The 21,779-nt window shown below is 38.7% G+C and overlaps 2 protein-coding genes across 2 annotated transcripts; both read left to right on the forward strand.

Annotated features, from left to right (window-relative positions):
* Positions 1-3,333: 3,333 nt before the first annotated feature.
* Positions 3,334-5,724, forward strand: LOC140239846 (uncharacterized). The gene has a single exon (XM_072319669.1). It carries the CDS (start codon positions 3,334-3,336, stop codon positions 5,722-5,724), a length of 2,391 nt encoding a protein of 796 aa, XP_072175770.1.
* A 7,276-nt stretch (positions 5,725-13,000) lies between these two features.
* On the forward strand, positions 13,001-18,895 carry LOC140240284 (sugar transporter SWEET1-like). The gene is made up of 6 exons (XM_072320068.1): positions 13,001-13,068; positions 14,095-14,172; positions 15,217-15,340; positions 16,049-16,210; positions 17,993-18,112; positions 18,785-18,895. Exons 1-6 carry the CDS (start codon positions 13,001-13,003, stop codon positions 18,893-18,895), a joined length of 663 nt encoding a protein of 220 aa, XP_072176169.1.
* The last annotated feature ends 2,884 nt before the right edge of the window (positions 18,896-21,779 follow it).

Here is a 21,779-nt window from a genome sequence, read left to right on the forward strand (position 1 = left end):
GTCACTCACGATTAGAATACATATCACATATACCTAAGTTTTGTTCTCTAAGAGGACCTCTAGAGATAAGTTCACCTTAATATACAAGTGGATTGAGTGAATGCAGCAATATTGGTAGAACACATCAGTAAAAGTTTGAGCAAATCGGACAATCCGTTTAAAATATGATGAAATTGTGAAATTCTAGTGCCGCCATCGCTAGAGAAGACTCCTACAGCTTGTGATGTCATTATGTCTAGAACTATACAAAGAAAATATAAAGAAAATTCACCATGTTTTCATTTTTCTCGGACTTGACTTGCCTGTTTCTAAAAGCGTGGGGAATAATGTTACCCTTAAACATACGTCCATAACAATTTGAGAGAAAATGTAGTCCCCCCCCCCCCCAAAAAAAAAAAAAAAAAAAAAGAAATGAAATTTTGTGAAATTCTCTTTATATTTTTAGATAGTACTACGCATGTGCCACAACACACTGTAGTAGTCTTCTACGCCAGCAGTGACTGTATATGTACAGAAACTGCAAAAATCGTAACTTTTGAATGGATTGTCAAATTTTCCTCAAACTTTCATTAATGTGTTCTACTGATATTGTTGCATTCACTCATAAGGCGAACTTGTCCTTTAAGAATGATTGTTTGTCTTTGAGGCCTCAGAATTTCTTTCTTTCTTTCTTCCTAAGAGCAGAGCAAGAAGACCAAGTACATACATTGACATAAGCATGACTAATGGAAAAGAAGTTTAAGTTTTCTGATTTCTATCAGTAGAAAGTATTGTTGGAAACCGAAGCATGGGTTTCGAAACACTCGCTATCACTTGGCCAGGTCTTCCAGGGAAATGAACTGGGATCAGATACAACGCTTGCACATTCACCTTTATCATCCATCATTGTTCTTGTTGTTGTTTGTCGAGAAGTAAAAAAGAAGAGGGGGTCCTACTCCTTGCGTTTCTCAATGTTGCAGCTACTGCAGTACGTGCTCTCCGTTTGCTAGTAACTCTGCAACGCCTCCCTCTGGTCATCACAACGTGTGTATCGCTCCGAGCACTCGCAGTTGCTTCCTGCGCTCTTTGCCGTTGTCGATGACGTATGCACGACCGTAATGTCGGATTGGGTGTAGTGTGATGACCTTCTCACTGTGTGACTCGCTCTAGCACGTGCCTTTAACAACAACGACAACAACAACAAGCAAAACAACCAGCAACAACATGAACAACAAGATCAAAATCACAAAACAGAAATTTTGGAGCACATCGCGGAACATTTTGTGTAAATCGCTACAGTGCGAATTCATGCCGTACCAATAATTGCAATGGAATGGATTATCAATGATGATGAAGAAATAATGATAATAACGATGATTACAGCACAAATTCGGTGGCTCAATGATTACCATTTTTGATGATGACAGAAACAGGGACTGATATGAAAACAAGTATAATGGCCACAGCAGTTTACATAATTACATTTCACATATATCATCATGATAATATGATATACTGTACAATTTTTTAAAGAGGGAAAAGAAGGAATGGCGCTCTCATGAGTGGGTGGTACTCGAATTATTTTATACCACATCATTACCAGAGCCCTGTTTCGTAAAGCTGTTCGTAAAGTTACGCATGACTTTACGAACGACTTAAATATGGCAAGCCAAGTGGTTTCCTGATCATTGTTAATTTCAATAGCTAAAATTGAAATTTGCAGATGATAATGATTACTCTTACATGTTAATGCACATTTATAGTTGAAAGTGCATTTTTGATCCATTGTAATTTAGATGAAATATTGATACACAGTCTTACTTTGTTAAAACGTCAGAAAAAAAAAATGGGCACACATATTGCCACTTCATATTCCAGTTGTTCGTAAAGTCATGCGTAACTTTTGCGAAAAAAAAAAATATCATGAAACAGGGCCCAGGGTCACTGGACTTACATCTGCACCTATAGAGTGCATTCGCTCTACTCCCCGGGGAGCAAGCCAGTGGGTTACCCCTCTACTGATGATAGATCCCAGCAGACTTCATATCATAATTATACACGCTTATACATGAGGGCGGGTTATTAAGATGAAGTGTCTTGTTCAAGGACAAGTATCTTTATAAGCCAGTTCGGAGTTAGCTCCTGGGCAAGCACATTGGTCCGAATGACCTTTGTTTTTTCTCAGTCGGTTAGGGGCACTTCACTCGTTTTTTTTTTTTTTTTTTTTTTTTTTGAGCGACATAATGAGTAAGCTTTATATAACAATTTATGGAATTCATTGATCCTGTTCAAACAAGGAATGAACTAGCATAGACCAGATGACCAAGTAGCACTTGGGAAAGCATCCATTTCATTATTTTGCATTGAATGTATTAACAATCCCTTTCTATTGATATTGCCAAAATACCGTACCACTTTTGCTGTCAGGTGGATGTGCTGGCAAGCAGCATTTATAAGGATTACATGAATAATCATTACACCACAGATGCTTATCCCAGTGAAATTAAACATCAACATGCCTGTTGGTACGAATGACCGTTCTTCTGCTCATGCGCAAAGTAGAACTGCGATTGGCTTATTATAGTACACTCGAATCCCGGGTATTTTTAATTCACATGGCTATCGCAATAAATTCCGTTTGTAGATAAGTCTTCATTTCAATATCAATGAATTATTCACTTGCAGGCCACTTTGGTATGCATGCGTACGACAAACTTTCAAAAAAGATAAAAATGATATTGTATAAGAAGTTAGGCAAAAACTGGAAGTTTTTTAACCCGCTCAATTGCAAATTGAGCTATAATGTTGAGGAATTACCCGAATCTAATAGTTCTTGCACTTGTAAATCTCATGGACATGAGAGCCGTGCGCATACTATTCTGAGTCGAACACGTTACTTGGCGCGTGCAGAGATGTGGCATTGTAACAAATGATCGCAAACTCCTTGTTTTCAATTCCTTGAGAATACCGTCATCCCTACTGTTGCTCATAGCAGTCTTGCCTTGGGATATGACAAGTACCTATGTGAATCGACAGTCACAACCCTTGTCCTACCTGCTTGGCATGCTTTCGTGCAGCGACTGCTATGTTATTGTTATTTTTGTTTTCGTTGTTGTCGCTGTTGTTGTTTTTTCGCAGCGGAAAAAAAAATGCTGAATACAGGTGAAAATGGAAAACCATGTATTTTGTTTCACAGATTCTTTCGAAGTTGAAATTGTTCGAAATTCTTTTGAAATTGCAATCAATAGCGTAAAAACGACGACAAAATCATGCTGACTATATCAATAAACCCTTTTCTGTCTTGTACATTTCTCTTCTAGTTCTCTACTTGGCGGAGAAGTCCAGTGCTCTAGCATGACGTCACAGATAACCGCACGCAGTATCATCCCCATACTCCTCGTCATTCAGCAAAGCTTCTCCGTGGTCCATGCCAGAGACATTCAAACATGCGACGCCGAATGTGAATCGTCACCACGGTACGGCAGGCTTTCGTGCAATGGCCGCCACTTACAATGCGTTCCGGATCCCTGCTGCAAGAGGGACACCAGACATCTCAATCTGGCCGAGAATCAGCTGACTCACCTAAAGATCCAGGCCTTCCAGAGCTTCCCCCGACTCAAGATTCTTGACCTGCGCCAGAACGCCATTGCGAACGTTGCATCAGGAGCCTTCGGCAACCTCGGTGAGCTGCAGGTACTCGATCTCCGCGTCAACAGAATGCGTCATCTCTTTCCTGGAATGTTCACTGGATTGACTGGTTTGAAGAAGCTCTACCTGGCGAACAATGACATCGAAATAATAGCCAGAGGAGCATTTACTGGTACGACAAATTTATTGAGTTTGAAGCTCAATTACAATAGAATCAACGTCTTGCAGAATAGTGTATTTCTTCCGCTACAGTCCTTGCAACGACTCTACCTCTATGGCAATCGCATCTCTGTAGTTCAAGAAAGAGCTTTCCGTGGCCTTACTAAGGTACGTACCATATCGCTGGCTGACAATCCTTTGCAGACGCTACCAAATGTGTTACCCTATGTACCAGCGATGAGCCATCTTAGGTTGCATAACGCACCAATCATCTGCGATTGTCGGATGGAGTTTTTACGCGACTGGTTGCGCCGGAACCTGTACGACGCCTACGAAAGTTATGCGATGTGTCAGACTCCGAGTTCCCTGCACGGCACACCGATTTATCGCATCCAAACTCCACTTCAGTGTGGTGGAGGAGGAGGCTACGTTCCACCAGTAAGCCGTGAAGACGGTGATCCGAGAGCTGATGCCAACGGCGAGAACAACAATGCTGCTCCTTCTGATTCAGAATCAGACTATAGTGAATACTCGGAGACGATGTCGGAACATCTAGTCAGCCCTGCCCCAAAGACGGGCTCCCAAGGGAGTGGGTCTAAAAGAGGCACTGCGGACACAGGGCGGCCGCATTACCCTTCCACAACAACATGGGAGAACTCCGAATTAGCACCTTTGACACCTCGTGTAACTGTAGGTCCTGATCAAGAAGCAGCAACTCAATATCTTGGGCGTGGCGGTAGGACAGGTGCATCATGGGATATCAGTTCTCCCGCCTCTCCTTCGAAAATGACCTATCTAGTAAATAAAGAGACACCAGAAGGTGGCGTCACCGAGCTGCCAAGGCATTCTGATGGGTCTGCTTCCAACTCCAACTCATGGTTTGTCGATAATCCACGGCGGTTTCCTGGAAATGGAAGCAGTCATGATCCATCTTGGCCTCATAACGGTGAGGATGGATCGGACCACGCCCATCAAGATGACTCCACTTCCGCAGTGACGCCCAGGACTAATTCCCCAAATCCCAAGGAAAAACCTGCTGTGGAGGAACCACAGGGGCCGCCACAAACATGGGGATTGCTAGGGTCATCAGCAATAATCGACTGTCCAATTCACGTCCACGACGTCAATGTTTCCAGTGTCAAGTGGCTGACACCCCATGGGAAGCTGGTGATGTCGAACTCATCTCGCTATGGCATCTCTGGTAGAGGATCTCTAATCGTCCACAACCTACAGGCCTACGACCACGGCACCTACAGATGCATTGTCCGCAGGTCCTTGAACAGTGTCAAAATGCTTCCGGCCCGGTTGGTCCTTGCGTGCCCGTGTCATGAGAAGCCAAAACAGCCATCCTTTGAGCCCAGCATCAACACCACACGCAGCCCTCATTCAGATGCTGGATCGCATCCTCACAATATGCCTCCTCCCTTCGACTCGGGATGCAGTTCCGTTCCCATGGTTGTTGCAATTGTTACGACTTTCCAGGCCACTGTAGCGCTCTGCGTGATCACCTTCTGTCTCTGCTGCTCCAAGAATATCAACTCGTCTATCAAAGAACGCGCTTGCACCGGCGTTCCCGAACCAATCGCCGTTGTGGACCATTCGGGAAAATTTCACTCAAGATCCCGCAATTTCGCGCGCTCCAGCGACCCAACGTCCTTGACGACTTTCAGCACACGTGGGTCAGAATCCTACGAAGCGTTGACGGACCGATTCGCTCCCAGGCAGTCATCATCTGTGCGCTCCTTTGAGTCTTTCTACGATGTGCCATCTCCTTCTGATTACGTCAACTACCGGAAGCCCAAGGACTATATGTACATGATAGGCTACGTGGAGACCAGCAATGGCCGAAGAGCAATAGGGTATAGATCTTCGGCCGAGTCCCAATGTGCGTCGATTAAAGAGGTAACCAACGAAAACATCTACGTCACAAAGGACTAGAATTGTGGCGAGCATCATACTGAAACTATCTGCTGGATTCAGCGCAAATTCCGTATACATCAGTCAAACCTGTCTAAAGCGGCCACCCCAAGGGAGAAGAAAAGATTGGACAGGTGCCCGCTATAGACAGGGCCGTTAACATGGCTTTTCTCGTTGGGGGAATTGTGTTGAGTTGTCGCATACGACATGCAGGTGGTTGCTGTAGACGGTGGTCGATATAGACAGGTTATACCGTACTTGAGTAGTGTGATTGTACACTAGGTCTTTTACCTGTCTGGGACTATTATTCGTTTTAGCTCAAAATTGGCCTATTTGCTCCGTCATGCCCGTGTCACTGTTAACAGCTTAGCACGACAGGATTTCAAATGTCTGTATTTCATTTGAATATTTCCACGTGCTGTAGCTTTCGATTTGTTATCGCCTGCTGCTTGTTGACTGTGATTTCAATTGTCAAGAGAAGACAAACCATGATGATTATGAGCAAAAAAGTTGTCATAATGTGCAAAGCTGATTGAACGCTTCCGCTAAATCAAGTCCAAGTGAATTTGTATATACGAAGTTTATCCAAGTATAAATTATTTCTTTTAAAGGAGGATTTATCATTTCCTTCATCATTATGGGTTTTGAAAAAAAAAATCTACCTCTTTTCACAAAAGGCGCCGGTGATGTGGATCATCTTGGAATAAAATAGTACGCCTACTGCCTGTTAAAATTTTGGGAAAGATATACTTCGCTCTTAAAATCCAAATTAAAAATATAAGAGTGTCAGAAACGATTGTGTAAAGCTCTCAGATAATACATTTAACCTTGTCATATCTAAAACAATTCAAAACGTCCTGTTACTTATTTCATTAGAGTTATGTGATATTGTTTCACTGTAACTTTCTTATAAGATGAAAACTTTAGCCCACCACTTACTTACTATGGATTACAATGCAAAACAAATGTATGGTGTTGGTTTGTTTTTTTATATTCGAGACAACTTGCTTTTAGCTTACAGCTCTTTTAATCAAGTCCGTTGAAATATATGGTATTTAGAAATGACTAAAACATGCAAAACGCATATTATTCAGAGTATGGAGATATAACACAATCACTGACAATCGTGATTGTAAAATAAAGTGAATAGGTGTCACAGACAAAGGAATAATCGAATGACTATTCATAAATTTGACGTAAGAAGGTTTTGAATTTTTTTCTCAGGTCGAACATTTTCAATTAAGAAGATCGTGCAGCAGTTTCGCGCATGTATTATATAATATTGTACTCTTGTCCATGTCATGGTTGATTAAAAGTCTGAAAGTGTGAATAAAAATGCAAAAATATAATTACCCTTCAAAAGATTTTACTGTCTTCTCCATTAGTACATAATTGTACTGTGTCCAGCTTTACAACTGACTTGCCGTCATTATTATCGTCGTTATTTTAATGCTGATTATTATTGTAATAGATCATGGCGGTAACTTGATATGCGAAGGCATTAAGTTTGGACAGTCATTACATGACTTTCATGCTGAAGTGCATTACATTCCACTTTTAGAGAAGGCATGATGAGTCTTGTTTTGTCATATTTAGATTTATGGATTATCATCGTCTCCTCTGAAGGTATAGCAACATCCCTCGACCTGTACATACGCAACTCATTTCAATAATTCTAATCAATTTTACATTATAGTTGTTGGTATGTTGAGCATGCCTCTTACAAGCTTTCCAGTTGTCAGGAACAACATTAGCATAAATATGTGCATCATAATATTTGAATGTTAATGAGCAGTCTTGCGCAAGCGTAATTGTGAAAATTTTTCTTGTTCTTTTCTTTTTACAACATGTTTTATGCAAAAGACAGTTTGTCTGCAAGCGCTGTCAAGAGAGACACATCTATACCCGCTGTTACTCTACGTATCAACATGTCCAAGGATAGGCCCTACTAATAGCATACGAACTGAGTGTGCCATGACTATTTAGTAAAAGACTAAAGTTAGTATGGCATTATTGTTACAATTTCTTCAAACGGAGCTTCTCATTTTCAACTCTGTAAGCCAAATAACTTTTACAGTTTCGTACAGAATTCTTTTCTTCTCCATCATTATGATCTCCATGCAGCGAACAAATTTATATATCGATTACATGGTGGATATGTTAAACAGATTAAAGTGCATGAACTGCTCACTCTTACAATATATACATATCACTCTCTAAAAAAAAAAATCGAGTGAAAATATTCACTCTTAGAGGAGTGAATACAAAAAAGAGTGAATATAAAGTGAAATTGGAGTGAATTTTGAGTGAAAATGTTCATTTTCACTCATTTTGGAGTGACCTCAGGGATCACTCGAAGATTTTGGAGTGATCCCTGAGGTCACTCTAAAACGAGTGAAAATTAACATTTTCACTCAAAATTCACTCAAAATTCACTCTTTTTTTTGTATGCACTCCTTTAAGAGTGAAAATTTTCACTCGATTTTTTTTTTTAGAGAATATTTTGGCCAAAAGTATTACCTATACCCCGGAAGGGAACATAATGATAACATGATAAAACATGAAAGAAGTACTGCCTATATATTACTAATCTCTGTATGCTTGAATTTCAGTAGGCAAGTCTTTAGAAGTAAGAAAAACAACAACAATATCACTGAATATGCGGCGAATGATTCTGTAGAACGCTAGAATTGACTGATCTATTTATTCACGCTAGAATCGACTTGCCGCAAGGTCTCATCAGTTTCATTTTTGCAGTCTTGTCATAAATGATTCATTTATGAATTTATATTTTAGTAAACTGCTAATGAAAGCAAATCTATACTTTTTCTTCTTCACCACAAGTACAGGCCACGGTCAGATGTATATGCTCCAAACGCCAACATCTGGAAACTCAACTTTATTCTAAATTGTTAAAAAAAAATTTCAAAAAGCTTTAAATCGACGAACTGAAATCAAATCGAACATAAAACAACAAGAAATGTAATCTCAAAAGTCATTTGTTTTCGCGAAACAGTAAAGTAAAAAGTCGCTACCTCACGCATGCATTAATATAATAGATTATGATGCCGTCACTTCAAGCCACTCCCACTAGGTTTGAACACGTAAGCATCATTATTGTACAGGTAAACTGTTGTAAGAATATTATATGCGTATACATGTATATATTTCCCCGCATAATGGTCAAATAATCAGCACCTTCAACACTGACCCTTTACCGATCACAATTTCAAAAAAAAAAAAAAAAAGCCTACATGTGACAAGTTGTTACAGAGGATACAAACTGTTGTTTTCGTACAACAACAGGAACTTCAGTGAAGGTTCGCGAATAATATAGGTCAACAGAAGGCTCAATTAGAATGACAGCACCATGCGATCTACTGTGTATCTGTAATTGTGTGATCAATATCGTTGTTAAATAAAACATGGGCCTATGTTGCACTTCTGAATTCCTTAGCTCCTCAATTTAAGTATTGATTTGCATTAAAATTTGAACATTTCCGTTTGATTTATTTATTCTACCTTTATCACAGTCAACTTTCCTTAATCATTAGAGCTTTAGGTGCGCTGAATGAAAACGTGTTATACGACGTAAACTATGTTTAACTAGTTTCTTATTACCATATCCGATCCGAACATGTTAAGTGGATGTCTCTTTCATTTTTTTTTTACGTGGATTGTACAAACGTCATAGGGTTTTACAGTAATGATCAAACTTGTGATTTTTAATAGACCCTAGACACGTGCTAGTCAGCTGACTGTATGTATCCATAACTCGATTGTTATACCAATGATATGACAAGATTATAAACATTTCAATCCAATGTTTTTCTAATGAGTAAATACTTCAAAAATTATTCACGAATTCAATGTGTTTTATACAATTTGGCACATGTTCATGTCTGTTTACATCAGTTGAATATGATAAATGTTTTTATATACTTTGTAAAGCTTGTATATGAAGTACTCTTGTATTGCACATATAGATATTGTTTGTAAAGAGCAATAAATACAGATTGGTAGAATCACACCTCAAGTGTCAAATGCGACCCCTAAATTTGCCTGTAGTGAGCAGTGGCGGATCCGGGGGGGGGGGGGGAGGGGGCACACCGGATGCGCACCCCATCTTTATTAAGAAAAAAAAGGCAAAAGCTTGGGGGGGGGGGGGACGTGCGCCCCCTTTAATTTTGTATATAAGGCGCCTCCCCCTTGATACCAAGTTTACTGAATTCCTGGATCCGCCCCAGTGAGTGTAATATTGTGTGTGTGTGTGTGTGTGTGTACGTGAATAAGTCAATTCCGAAGGTTCGCGAATTCCGAAAATTAAGGTTCGGTAGATCGAAGGGTTGTTAATTAATCCGAAAATGAAACAAGGTTTATTATTCTGAAAGTTTATCGGTCCGAAAATAAAATAAGGTTCGTTGATCCGAAAAGTGAAATAGGGTTCATTATTTTGTAGGTTCGTTATTCCGAAAGTTCGTTAGGCCTTATAAATCCGAAAATAAAAGTTTCGTTGATCTGAAAATGGAAAAAAAAAAAGTTTGTTATTCCGAAGGTTGGTTAATCCGAAAATGAAATGAGGTTTATTGTGGATTTAATGGCGGATTAATGAACCTTTGGTAAAACTGAACGGTAGGCCCTATTTCATTTTTGGACTATTTTGCAACCCAAGAACGAACATTCGGAATAACGATCCTTATTTTATTTTCCAACGAACTTTCGTTCTGATAAACGAATTAAATAATTGTCTATATAACGATGACGTACGTTTGTTTTCAAGGGGTCTATAGGGCAATTAGGCCTAGGCCCTACCCCTAGGGCAATTAGGGCCTACCCCAGACCCTTCCCCTGACCCTTATCCTAAACCTAAACCTAATCTTAACTTTTATAACTCTAAATCTAAACCTAATCTTTACTCTAACCTTATCACAACCAGTAGCCTATTTAGCAGGGGGGGGGGGGGGTAATTGCCCTCACGGCTAATTGTCCTGATACGGATGTATAGTAACATTTACTTATGAGTGTTCCACGTATTACAATCAAGTCTTGCTTTTTGAACAGTGGACCACTCTTTTCCATACCGGTACTTCCTTTCTGTCATCACACCTTTCAAAGTATTTATTGGTGTTCTCATATCGTATTATGGTTATTGAATTGTACAAAAGTTTTTACATAGGACCTATTTTACGATACACATTGCGTTATGTTTTTTTTTTAAATTCAAATTAATCAAACTTTATGTTTGTGTAATGCATGTTTTAATTGTATTTTGTTTCACTCTTTGTTGTATGGAAATGAAAATTGAAAAGAGCGAATTGAATTTAATCGAATTTCTTTTTGTATAAACGCTAGTGTGTTTGGATTGGTGACGAACCTTGTGAATAACGAACCTAATTTTCATTTTTGGTTTTTATTCGAATTAAGTATATAGGCCTATACCCGGGGCCTATACCAACGAACTTTCGGAATTATAACAACTCTTAGCAGCTAGCTCCACGTTGACGTGGCAGGTGGGTATAAGCTTCACGCGGTTGTTTGTCGATCTCTTCAAGCAAGACGTCGCAAAACAACGAATCGACGACGTGTCATAGCACTGGTTTTGCTGAGCACTATACACTGTGTATAGCTCTCGTACATTTTGATTAGAAGCGAACTCGGTCCACACAGACAGTCACAGTAAACAAGTCTTCTAGGTAAGTAACGTATTTCTTAGTCATGCAGACGAAGAATTATGTCATTAGAATTTCATACATTTCTTCTCACGTGTAGTCAACTGGGGGATGTCACGTCGTTACAAATTATGGTCTGCGTGTTGTGAATTCTGACAAACAGCTGTGTAATTCATCGGGACAAGCAATTCAATAGTCGCTTCAGTCCCACGTGCAAGGAAACGTGTTTGTCAATTCAACAATCATGAATCTTGCCCTTGGGCCTTAGGCCTATGCTATATGTTATGGCCATGGCCTATGTTAAAAGACATACATTTGTAAAGCTTAAGTCTTACTCTTAGGCTAAGAACCTGACTAAGTTGTACCCAAATGTAACTAGTAGTAGTAACTAGGCCCTACTCTACACTTTTATTTTTTCTCACTAGCACAACCAAGGCTGATATCACGATGTTATGTTAACTCTTTACAATAAAATTTATATGATCAGTTTGTAATTGTAGCGAGGTGAAGAAAAATACGGACTGATGCTGTGACCTGTGTGTTTGTAATGTAACCACAGCAGCGACCCCAATGGCAATATGTACCGTGTTACAGCGCCCCGTGCCGGGGTTAGGCCTAGATAGATATTTGTAATGCAGCCAGTAGATCCTACTAGACTAGGAAAGACCATGAATGTTCTGCGTCTGGCAAAAACTTGTTCAAGATTTATGTATCGGGTGAAGCCAGGAGAAGAAGCTATTCTCTATTTTTATTTGCTGCTTTAGTGTAGGGACCAACCAGATAGGGAGTGCGTCGATGTTGATGGTGCAGAGGGAAAAGCTAAAAGTTATATTTGATTGCTTTGCCTTGCTCAATGCATTGGATATGAGTGCAGGATTATTTAATATGGAGAACTGCTGTTTTTAAATCACAATGTCGGCCTATCTTTATTTTTAAGATAAGTGACTGCTGATGACAAAGAGTCCCACTCTGTGATGCCTGATATGAATGAATACTTCTAACAGTTTTTCTTTGTGGTGATAAGGATGAAAAGAAAAAGAAAAAAAGAAGAACTTTTTTTTTTTTTTTTTTTTAATAAAGGCGAAGCACATTTGTTTGATAACTGCTTTCCAGCTGTGCCCTGTTTACAAGGTACAAATACACTGTACTACAACAAATGAAATACTGGTACAAAATATGATATAAACAAGATACAAAACAGTGACATGAACAAAAGAAACCTAAGTATGTTTGTACATCAAAAGTCTCTGAACAGAATTAGGAAAGGGGAGAGTGACTAGTGCCATGTCTATTGAAGCGAAGTGCGACAATGAAAAACTGAAAAACCCTGAAATTGTGTAATTCATTAAAACGGATTTAAAACAACTTTAGTTTTAAATCAGTGGTGAAGTCGGCTATTAAATGGGGTGTCTGTTAGAAAGATATTATATATCTGAATCACTAAACTAGAGAAGTGATGTTGTGGCAAAACTAAAGTGGTCGGGATATTTCCATCAGAGGAGATCAACTTGCAACTGATCACTTTGTTGGTCTGTTTGTTTGTTTGCAGGAAGAGCGCAGGAAGAAACTGGAGTGGCAGGCTGTCCTAGCTTTAGTGTCTTGCTCAAAGCTTTGGATATTGACACGAGATGGAATACAAAGATGCGTTGTCGCTGTGTGCTACAATCTGCACCATCGGTCTCTTCCTTACCGGAATGTAAGCACAGCTCAACCTCCATTAACTGGCCACGTCGGGACCGGCGGGCATCCAGTCGATAAGCGATTTGGCCAGATAAGGGAGATACATCTATGTGCTGAAATACAGCACTTCGTAGCATATATCATGCTAGGAATATACACATGTTATGAAAAATTTATTCTTTCATTTACAATGTATACCAAGTAGCTGTCCGTACTTGTATACATGTAATATGATTACTGCTGATAAAGGTGTGTCAAATACTGGAGGTAACTATAAATCTCTATAATCTCTCTTTGGAAAGCGAAATGTTGATTGTTTATAGTCATGTCTGTGGGGCTATTTCACTGTCTGGGAGGTCTATAAACAAATGATCATCATACTACAGTGTAATTTTTCAGCTACAGTGTTGTAGCGAGATTAAGGTACAGTCCCCTGCAATGATTGGAATATGTCCTGCCGTGTATTCATACAAGAATGTTTGAACATGTGGTTGTTATGAGTGAGATTTAATGGAAACATTTTTAAAAATGTTTGCCAGCCAACATCTGGATAACAGAGAGATTCAATTCGTTGATGGCCATATTAACCGAGGTAGAACTGTACATCACTGATCGTAAAGTAGTATGTGCCTGATGGGAGAACTGACTATGGTTCTCTTTATTTCTTTTTACCAGAACCACTATCAGTTCTACTGCATAATGGTACATTGTATTTGTCCTTGTAGGCTTTAATAGTTGTAAAGGCTTTTTTGATGCAGTTATCATAAAAAATTCTTCTTTCTTGGATTATTTGTTTTTCCTTGCTTGGAAATTATGTTTGGTTTTACGTGAGATAAATAAGCTCAAATGACAATTGTGTTTAAGTCTACAGCATTTTCAGCAAAATAAAAAACATAGAGGACTACTGGTACCAGTGAAATTGAAATTAAGAAAAAAAAAAGAAAGAAATAATGACTACTTACAACACCTAATATGAAAATGTGATATAATATATTAACCCCCCTAATCTGTGTTATTGCCACTTTGATCTCTCTACTCCTAGACAAATCTGCATGAAAATCCGTTCTCAGGGCAACACACAAAACATCTCTGTTTTCCCATTCGTGGCAGCAGTTGTGAAGTAAGTTGAAAAACACTGTTGATATTCTACCTACTTGCATCTGAACAGTTATGATATTCATTGTTTCTTTTAATAATTAATCCTATTTTAGGATATTCTGAGAAGAGATCTTTCAGAAAGCTCAGCACTCTGATTTATATTGCAAGCTTCTTTGAAGGATACTGACTAAAATAACCATGATTGTAGCATCAACTGCACTCATTTACAAAAGAGTTTTCATAACATAACTAATTGTGACACCTAGAATAAAATATGTTCAAAATGATTGTTCTATTCCACAAATAAGTACTGAAGTTTAATATCTAAATTTGGTGTTGCTTGACCCTGAAGTTTTTGAATGGTTTGAAACCCCAAAACCTTTCTTATCTTGAACCATGTTATGTTGTTTTAATTGTATCTAATTTGGTTAACCAACTAATCTGTTTCACTTGTGAATGCACCTAAACATCAAAAATAATTTCTGAGAATTGTGTCTGTATGGATGCTACAGGTGAGCATTTCACTTTTTCCTTATGGTAAGGTTTACAAATAAAGTATTCAGTAGGACACATTTTATTTCATTGGAAAGTCTAGAGGATTAAAGAAAATCAGGAAATCAGTATTTTGGAGCATCAATTTCAGACATTTATGGAGAGGGGATCGTGCATGCTCGAGACGATTGTCGCCACTTAATGTCAAAAGAGGGCGCTGTGCTGTTTGTGTTGGTAAGATTATTTGTGCCCCTTTACAGCCTTTCTTTTCTGTACAGCTGTGATGTCAGAAGACCACAAATCCTCCTCACGTAGTGTTTCATAACTTGTTAAAGAGATGGTATAGTTTTGTCGAGATGTGGGTTCAGGTTTTAACTTTGTGAGATAATATGGAACCACTTAAATGTGAAATATTTTATTTTCATGAAATAAACTGATAATTCCTCTCAGAATCGTATGCTTAATATTTTATATAAATGGTTTCTAATTATTTTGCAAAAAGTCAAAATCTGAATCCCCATCTCAACCAAAAGATACCATCCCTTTAATTCATTTTCTTTCATTATTCACACAGTACAATTTTGTGGACCAAGTATGGTGTACTAACAGAAGATATGACAGTTATACTCACCAATGGTGTTGGCATAGTTCTACAGATTCTGTACATCATCGTCTATTACCTGAATACAAATGACAAGGTGAGACCATAGCATCCATTGTCCCTTTATGTGCTCCAGCACTAAGCTTTAACAACATCCTAATTTTTTTAATTGCTATTCAGTAATCCGCCCAGATTTCACAGAGTTAAAATCAATAGCAAACCCATTCAGATGGAACAATGTGCCTTTGTTATCAAATAGTCCAACAGAAAGACCATGGTATCAGACTAGGAACTGGATATAAACCTGCATTCTCTGACAATTAGTTTTCCAAATATTTGTGACATCAGCAAGAAAGTATTCCAGCATGCATGTCAGTAGGTGAGCAATGCACATGAAGGGTTAATTTGAAATCTTATTGCCTAACACATTACAATTCTGTTTTTCAGAAAGTGGCCATCACTGTCTGTTGAACCCAGATATATATTTTGGGGAGAAATTTTCCTCCAAAATTTCTCAACTTCTATTTTTGCCCAAGCTCAGTTAGAAAGAGCTTCCACTGTTCTTCTTTTTTATCACATGCTACTGAGTGTGAAGTTTATGAATTATGTATATAAACTGAATTATGGTACTTTTTATATGAATGTTTGTAAAAGGAAGGAGAAAACATACCTGTCATTGATTAGCAATGTAACAAGCCACAGTAAGAATCACTGATATTTAGTATTAGGGCTTATTCAATCATGTGACATTCTATTAGCTCAGTGTTGATGGTTTGCCAATGTCTGATATTTATGCAAAATGCAGAAAGATGTCCATTCCAAGCTCCTATATGCAGCCCTCATTGTCTACCCCACCCTTGGTGCTATCAAGTTTGTTACCATGACGACCGAGACTGCAGTCCACTACATCGGTCTCGTAGCTGCCTGCGGTTCAGTCGTAATGTACGGCTCGCCACTCAGCGTTGTGGTAAGTTCTGTGATCTTATTGCTTGCATCATAGCCAAGGCATATAAAATATGTGAGGTTGACTTACGGGGATGGCTAGTAACTGATCAGTTGGAATCAGTGGGAATGCTGGGAGATGATTGTTCAAATCCTTGTGGGATTCATTTAAGAGTACATCGTATATCTATTGTTGTGTGAAAATTATTTGCTTCAGAACGGTCTCATATTCAAGTAATGTGCAGTTTAATGCCCCATCACTGTACAGGCATGCTAACCTGGAAACATTAAACTGCACATTACTTGAATATGAGACCATTCTGAAGCAAATAATTTTACATAACAATAAATATATAATGTACTCTAAAATGAATCCCACAAGGATTGGAACAATCATCCCCCAGCATTCCCTCTGATTCCCACTGATCAGTTACTAGCCATCCCCTTTAAAGTGGTGGCAGAACAATATAGAAAGACCAGGAAAACTTACACCAGTAACCCCATTACTGTTGACTTAATTCTCTTTTCATGCTGCCATGTGAAAGACTGTGTACTGATTAGCTTTCTCAGTCTTCTTCGTACCCACAAATTTAACTCTTTTATCAGAATGAATGGCTGGTTATCATCATTTTAGAGGAAGCATGACCAGCATTACTGGCCTCTTTGCCTTGCTTCGGCCTCTAAACCGTCCCACAAGCATGCCCACAACATCTGGGGATATTTTACACACATTTTCAGTATTTTCAGTACATTCCGTGTGCTGCCCTTTACCGAATGTGAGCTCCACCAAAATTTTGACATCATAGTAGTCAAGTAACATAGAGAAAACAAGACAAAATTGTCTTTGGAAAGAAAAAAAAAATCCTTTTTCTAGGTTATCAGAAAGAGCATGTGGCTTACACTTCATCCAGAAGGCATATAAAAATGATAAATGCCTTAACTCTTTATGTGCCATGGTGGAAACCATCTGTACGTGTGTTACATTATACTGAGACACCAATGTAATCATGCTTTGAGAAAGCATTCTTTTTTCTTTCTTTTTTTTAAAAATCTATGTAACTTAGATTTCTGTTAAGTTAGACATGTAGTGAGCAGAGTAGTAGAGACTGCCAAACTTTTCTTTGATGTAAATTGTATGACAAATCTATGAGTCTCTTTCTATCAAAGGACCAGTAGCTACATTACTGTAAAGGCATGACTTTTGCACACAAAAAAGTAATGAAAACATGTAATTTACACACAAATTGAATAAGGAACACTGCTTGTTAGTAAATCACCACATAAAATGTAAGCTATGTATGAGAGGAATGGAATCGCAAGAAACACATTCATTGTACTGTGGCATTTGGCAATTTATCGATCAGTTTTTAGCGGGTTCGTTTGCTGAGCAGATTATGTGAATTTGCCACGCCATAGACTGACTGAGAGCTGGGCATGCGAACTTGGCACATAAAAGAGTTAACATATCTCCATAGTAAGTTTTAGGGAGTGTGCACTTTTCATAGATTAATTTCTAACAGCTTTATAATTATGCTTCATTTGTATCAATTTATCAGTGTGACTTTCCAATATTTGTACAGCTCCTCTGCAGATGCTATAAAGTTCTTGTCTGGAGAGGGCAGTGTACAGGATTGACCAAAAATTTGCCTGTTGCTAACTTTTGAATGAACCGTCTGATTTTCCTCGATCCATCACTGGATGTTACACTAATATTTCTGCTTTACCTAAATCCACATACACTTTGGGAAACTCCTGTTTTAAGAAATGCCTGTCTCTAATCTTTTTTTTTCTTTTTTCATTTTTACAGTCGCAGGTTGTTCGGACAAAGAGCACAGAGAGCCTTCCGTTCTCCCTCTCATTTGCGGGGTTCGTCGTTTCCATCCAATGGTTTCTCTACGGCCGTGTAGTGCAGGACTCCTTTATCCAGGTGAGCCGTCGGACAGAAAATGTAGTTGACAAGGGTGACAATAAGGGCAGTTTGATTTGTTTTATTTGTCCACATAGACAGTTTAGTCATATAACATCCAGAAACCTCTAGATCTCTAGAAAGTTTGTATGACTCTTATATTGGCATTATATGTTAGAAGGTTGATGTTCCTGTTTCTTTCACAAATTGACAAGATTTGGCTAATCTCTTTCTGATTTACTGGAGCTTTAATGAAGATTACCAGTTCAATCTTATCTTTCTACAATATGAGTTGGCAGTGAAAATCAGAGACACCAACATAATGGGTACAGGAAAATGATTTTTGTCTCAAATTCCCCCTTTGACTTAATAAAATTGAATGAACGCACTCATTTATGGTGCATTGTTAAGTTGCCTGTATAGAGTCTGAGATCATAAAAAGGAAGAAAAATGCACATAAAGCTGACTTTGGCAATAGAACCTTTATAGCTACAGCTGTATATAAATTTTCATTCTTTTTAAAAATATTTTTAATGACAATTAAGTAGGACAAATTGTATATTTGCTTAGAGCTTAATAGCATCTGTCAAGTTCGTATCTGTCAAAAACTGAGATATTTCTCCAACATTATGTGACATTCGTGATGATGTATCATGTTATGTACTTTCTTTTTATCATCCTATTGTATTTCAGTTGCCAAACTTCTTGGGTATGTTGCTAGGGGCCCTTCAGCTGGCGCTCTTCGTGTGGTATCCAAGTTCCTCGCGGAAGTACGACCTCTCCGGGCCATCGAGCATCATATGAAAATGTCATACCGTTGGGACACAAGCACCGTGAATATTCGGAAGTGGCGAGGCCCGGTCCTCACCGATGTGAACGCTTCTGAGAGAGCGTGGTTAGGGATTGTATGGGGAAAAGAGTATACTTTTCTCATGTCATACATTGTATGCCACCTGTGTGCTCTTTGTTGCATGGAGGAAATGATAAGATAGACATTTTAACCCGTTGAGGACGGACTGATTTTGCTACAACACGCATTTCCCATAGACACCTGCCCGAGTATACTCGGGACTCGTCCTCAACGGGTTAATAGGTGATTGTGCTGTTGTGCGAGGAGGCAGGCGGAGTGAGTGATAAAGGCAGGGAACGACCTCCGGGTGGACATCGGCTCCGCGGTGGAGGAAGATCATCTTTTGTCTCGTGGAAATGTGATGAAACAATTATGGAAGGAGATTGCCCAATTGGACAAAGATGTGGTGATTTTTACAGTTGCCCTGAGGGCGGCATGAATATTTTAAAGTAATTTGTAGATGTAGCAGACGACGGAAGGTGAACATGTATTTTTATAGAGTACTGTTGATACAGAACCTACAATTATGAGACAATCACACACACTTACACCCACACACAAGCTCATACAACTCAAGTGTGGACGGGATATGAATTGAAATATCTCAAGAATTGAAAAATGAAATTACCCCAATGATAATTAGACACAATCAGGGTACAGTGAGGATACACTGTTCATATTTTATGAGTATTTTTCAGAGTATTAAACAGATTTGTTTTTTTGTTTGTTTCAATAGACAAGGATATATTTGTATAGTCTTCATAAACTATGAATTCTAGAGGCTTTTTTTTTGTAGACTTTAACAAAGGTTTGTGATCAGATGGCGAAATATCCATCAAAGTGAAATTTTTCTTTAATGTGTTCCGTTGACTTGTCAGCATTCAATAATGAACCCAACGGAGGACAATGCTGAAACCTTGATGCGAGAGAGATAGAGAAAATCGGGAGATATACAATTTGAATCAAATTCTGGTGGAGGAGTTTCTTATCTTGAACTTTTTAAGTGTCACATTTACACTTGTGGGGGTGTTTCATCAACGTTAGTCAGCACTGACAAGTTGTCAGTGCTGACAATTTCAGCAAAATCCTTGGTTTTGATTGGATGAAATGTTCTGGTCACTGACTGTTACTATGGTGATTGTCAGAGACTGACAACTTGTCAGCGCTGACTAACTTGATGAAACACCCCCCTGATGGTATAGGGTCTCTGGTAAATCCCTCACATTCCTGTTTGTTGGAGGCAACCAAAACATGAAAGGGCACTTGCATGATGCAGTATCTGTCCTTGCCCAATGGCTTGGTGGAGAATTTGGTGAAAATGATTACCTTTGGTAGCATACTGTATTTTTCAGTGCATCAATTTCACTCTCTGTCTCTCTCTCTTTGATTCTTTACCTAACCCTACTTGGAGCAGTCATTACTATAAGAAAAACAAAAATGATAGAAATTAAAGCCAGTAAGACTCTAGCCTTTAAACAATTGTACGCAAATTTGTCAAAGAATATATTAAATTTGTTAGCAAGCGCGCGCGGGTTGCCTTGGTGCCGTGTGTATTTTCTGCGTCAAATTTGTACGCAAATTTGTCAAAGAATATAAAGCAACAACAACGACAAAAGTACACATCCCTGATGAACGAGTGGATAAAGGCGGCTTGCTCCACTCGCCGGCCAACAGGTTTGTGGGGTAAACGCGCTATACGGGGGCACGCAGAGCGAGTCGCCTTGTTTAAAGGCTAGTAAGACTCATGCACATACCCCATACGACAACCTTTCTACAGTGCTCATGCTGCGAGGTGCTCTATTGCACTTGGAAAATGTCAAGTTACATGTATTTTGCTATTTTCTTCAGCTGTGCACTGCAGTCCTGTAGCATAAGTAATCCAAAACAACAGAAATGGTTCCCCCCCATCCCCCCCTCCCCCCCAAAAAAAAGTTTATATAGATTTTGTATTCTTGACATTTGCAGGACTGGACTATTCTAGAAAGTGTATTGACTTGTTTTGCCTTGTTTATCAGGAGTCAAAAACAGATGTGAATCAGACAGGACAACGACGTGAAGGGAATTACAGTATCAGCTTATTTCTAGATATTAAAATGTCACTCAGCTTCTTTTTTTTTTTTTTCCATTCACAACACCTTCAAATGTCACATGCAACTCCACGCCACCTGATAAGTTAATTAGGCTGAACAGTGTACAAGAGACAGAATGGGTCAAATATACATGACCTTTAATGCAGGGATTAGAGTTGTATTAAAGTTCCTGTTTACCTTTGGGAGCAGTGATTTTAAAAAAGTTCAAGATGTCACATTTGATGCGTATGTGTAGGCCAGTTGTGTTACAAAACATCCTACCATATAACATTTTTGCGATAAAGCCTAAAAATATAAGGAGATATCACTATTTTTCTCATGAAACCATATTTGTAGACGGTTTAGTCTGAAAACATTTTTATTATATAACTTCTCACATTTTGTGTATTTAACGATACTGAACATCGATTATACTGGTTCAACATTTTATATTGGTTGTGTCTATTCCTAACTCACATTTTAGAACTGTTTAGAAACAGGCACTAATGCTTGGTTTTTGTTTCATCTGCAAATGGTAAATTGTGCCTTTAAGGGACTGCACTTGGCAGTGATCGATAAATTTTCAAAATAGTTGACTTATCATTGCATGGGATGGATAGAATTATTACTCCTGAGAGTAGATTTCAGGTAAAAGCTCAAAGTACTGTAGATGAGGGGTAAGATCACAAAAGTAACCCATATCATAATGATACACACAAATTCAGCCATGCTGGACTGATAAGATCTGTGTAAGACTCACCTTCCTGGT

The sequence above is a fragment of the Diadema setosum genome, chromosome 16 (genome assembly GCF_964275005.1).
Source record: "Diadema setosum chromosome 16, eeDiaSeto1, whole genome shotgun sequence".
NCBI classification, from domain to species: domain Eukaryota; kingdom Metazoa; phylum Echinodermata; class Echinoidea; order Diadematoida; family Diadematidae; genus Diadema; species Diadema setosum.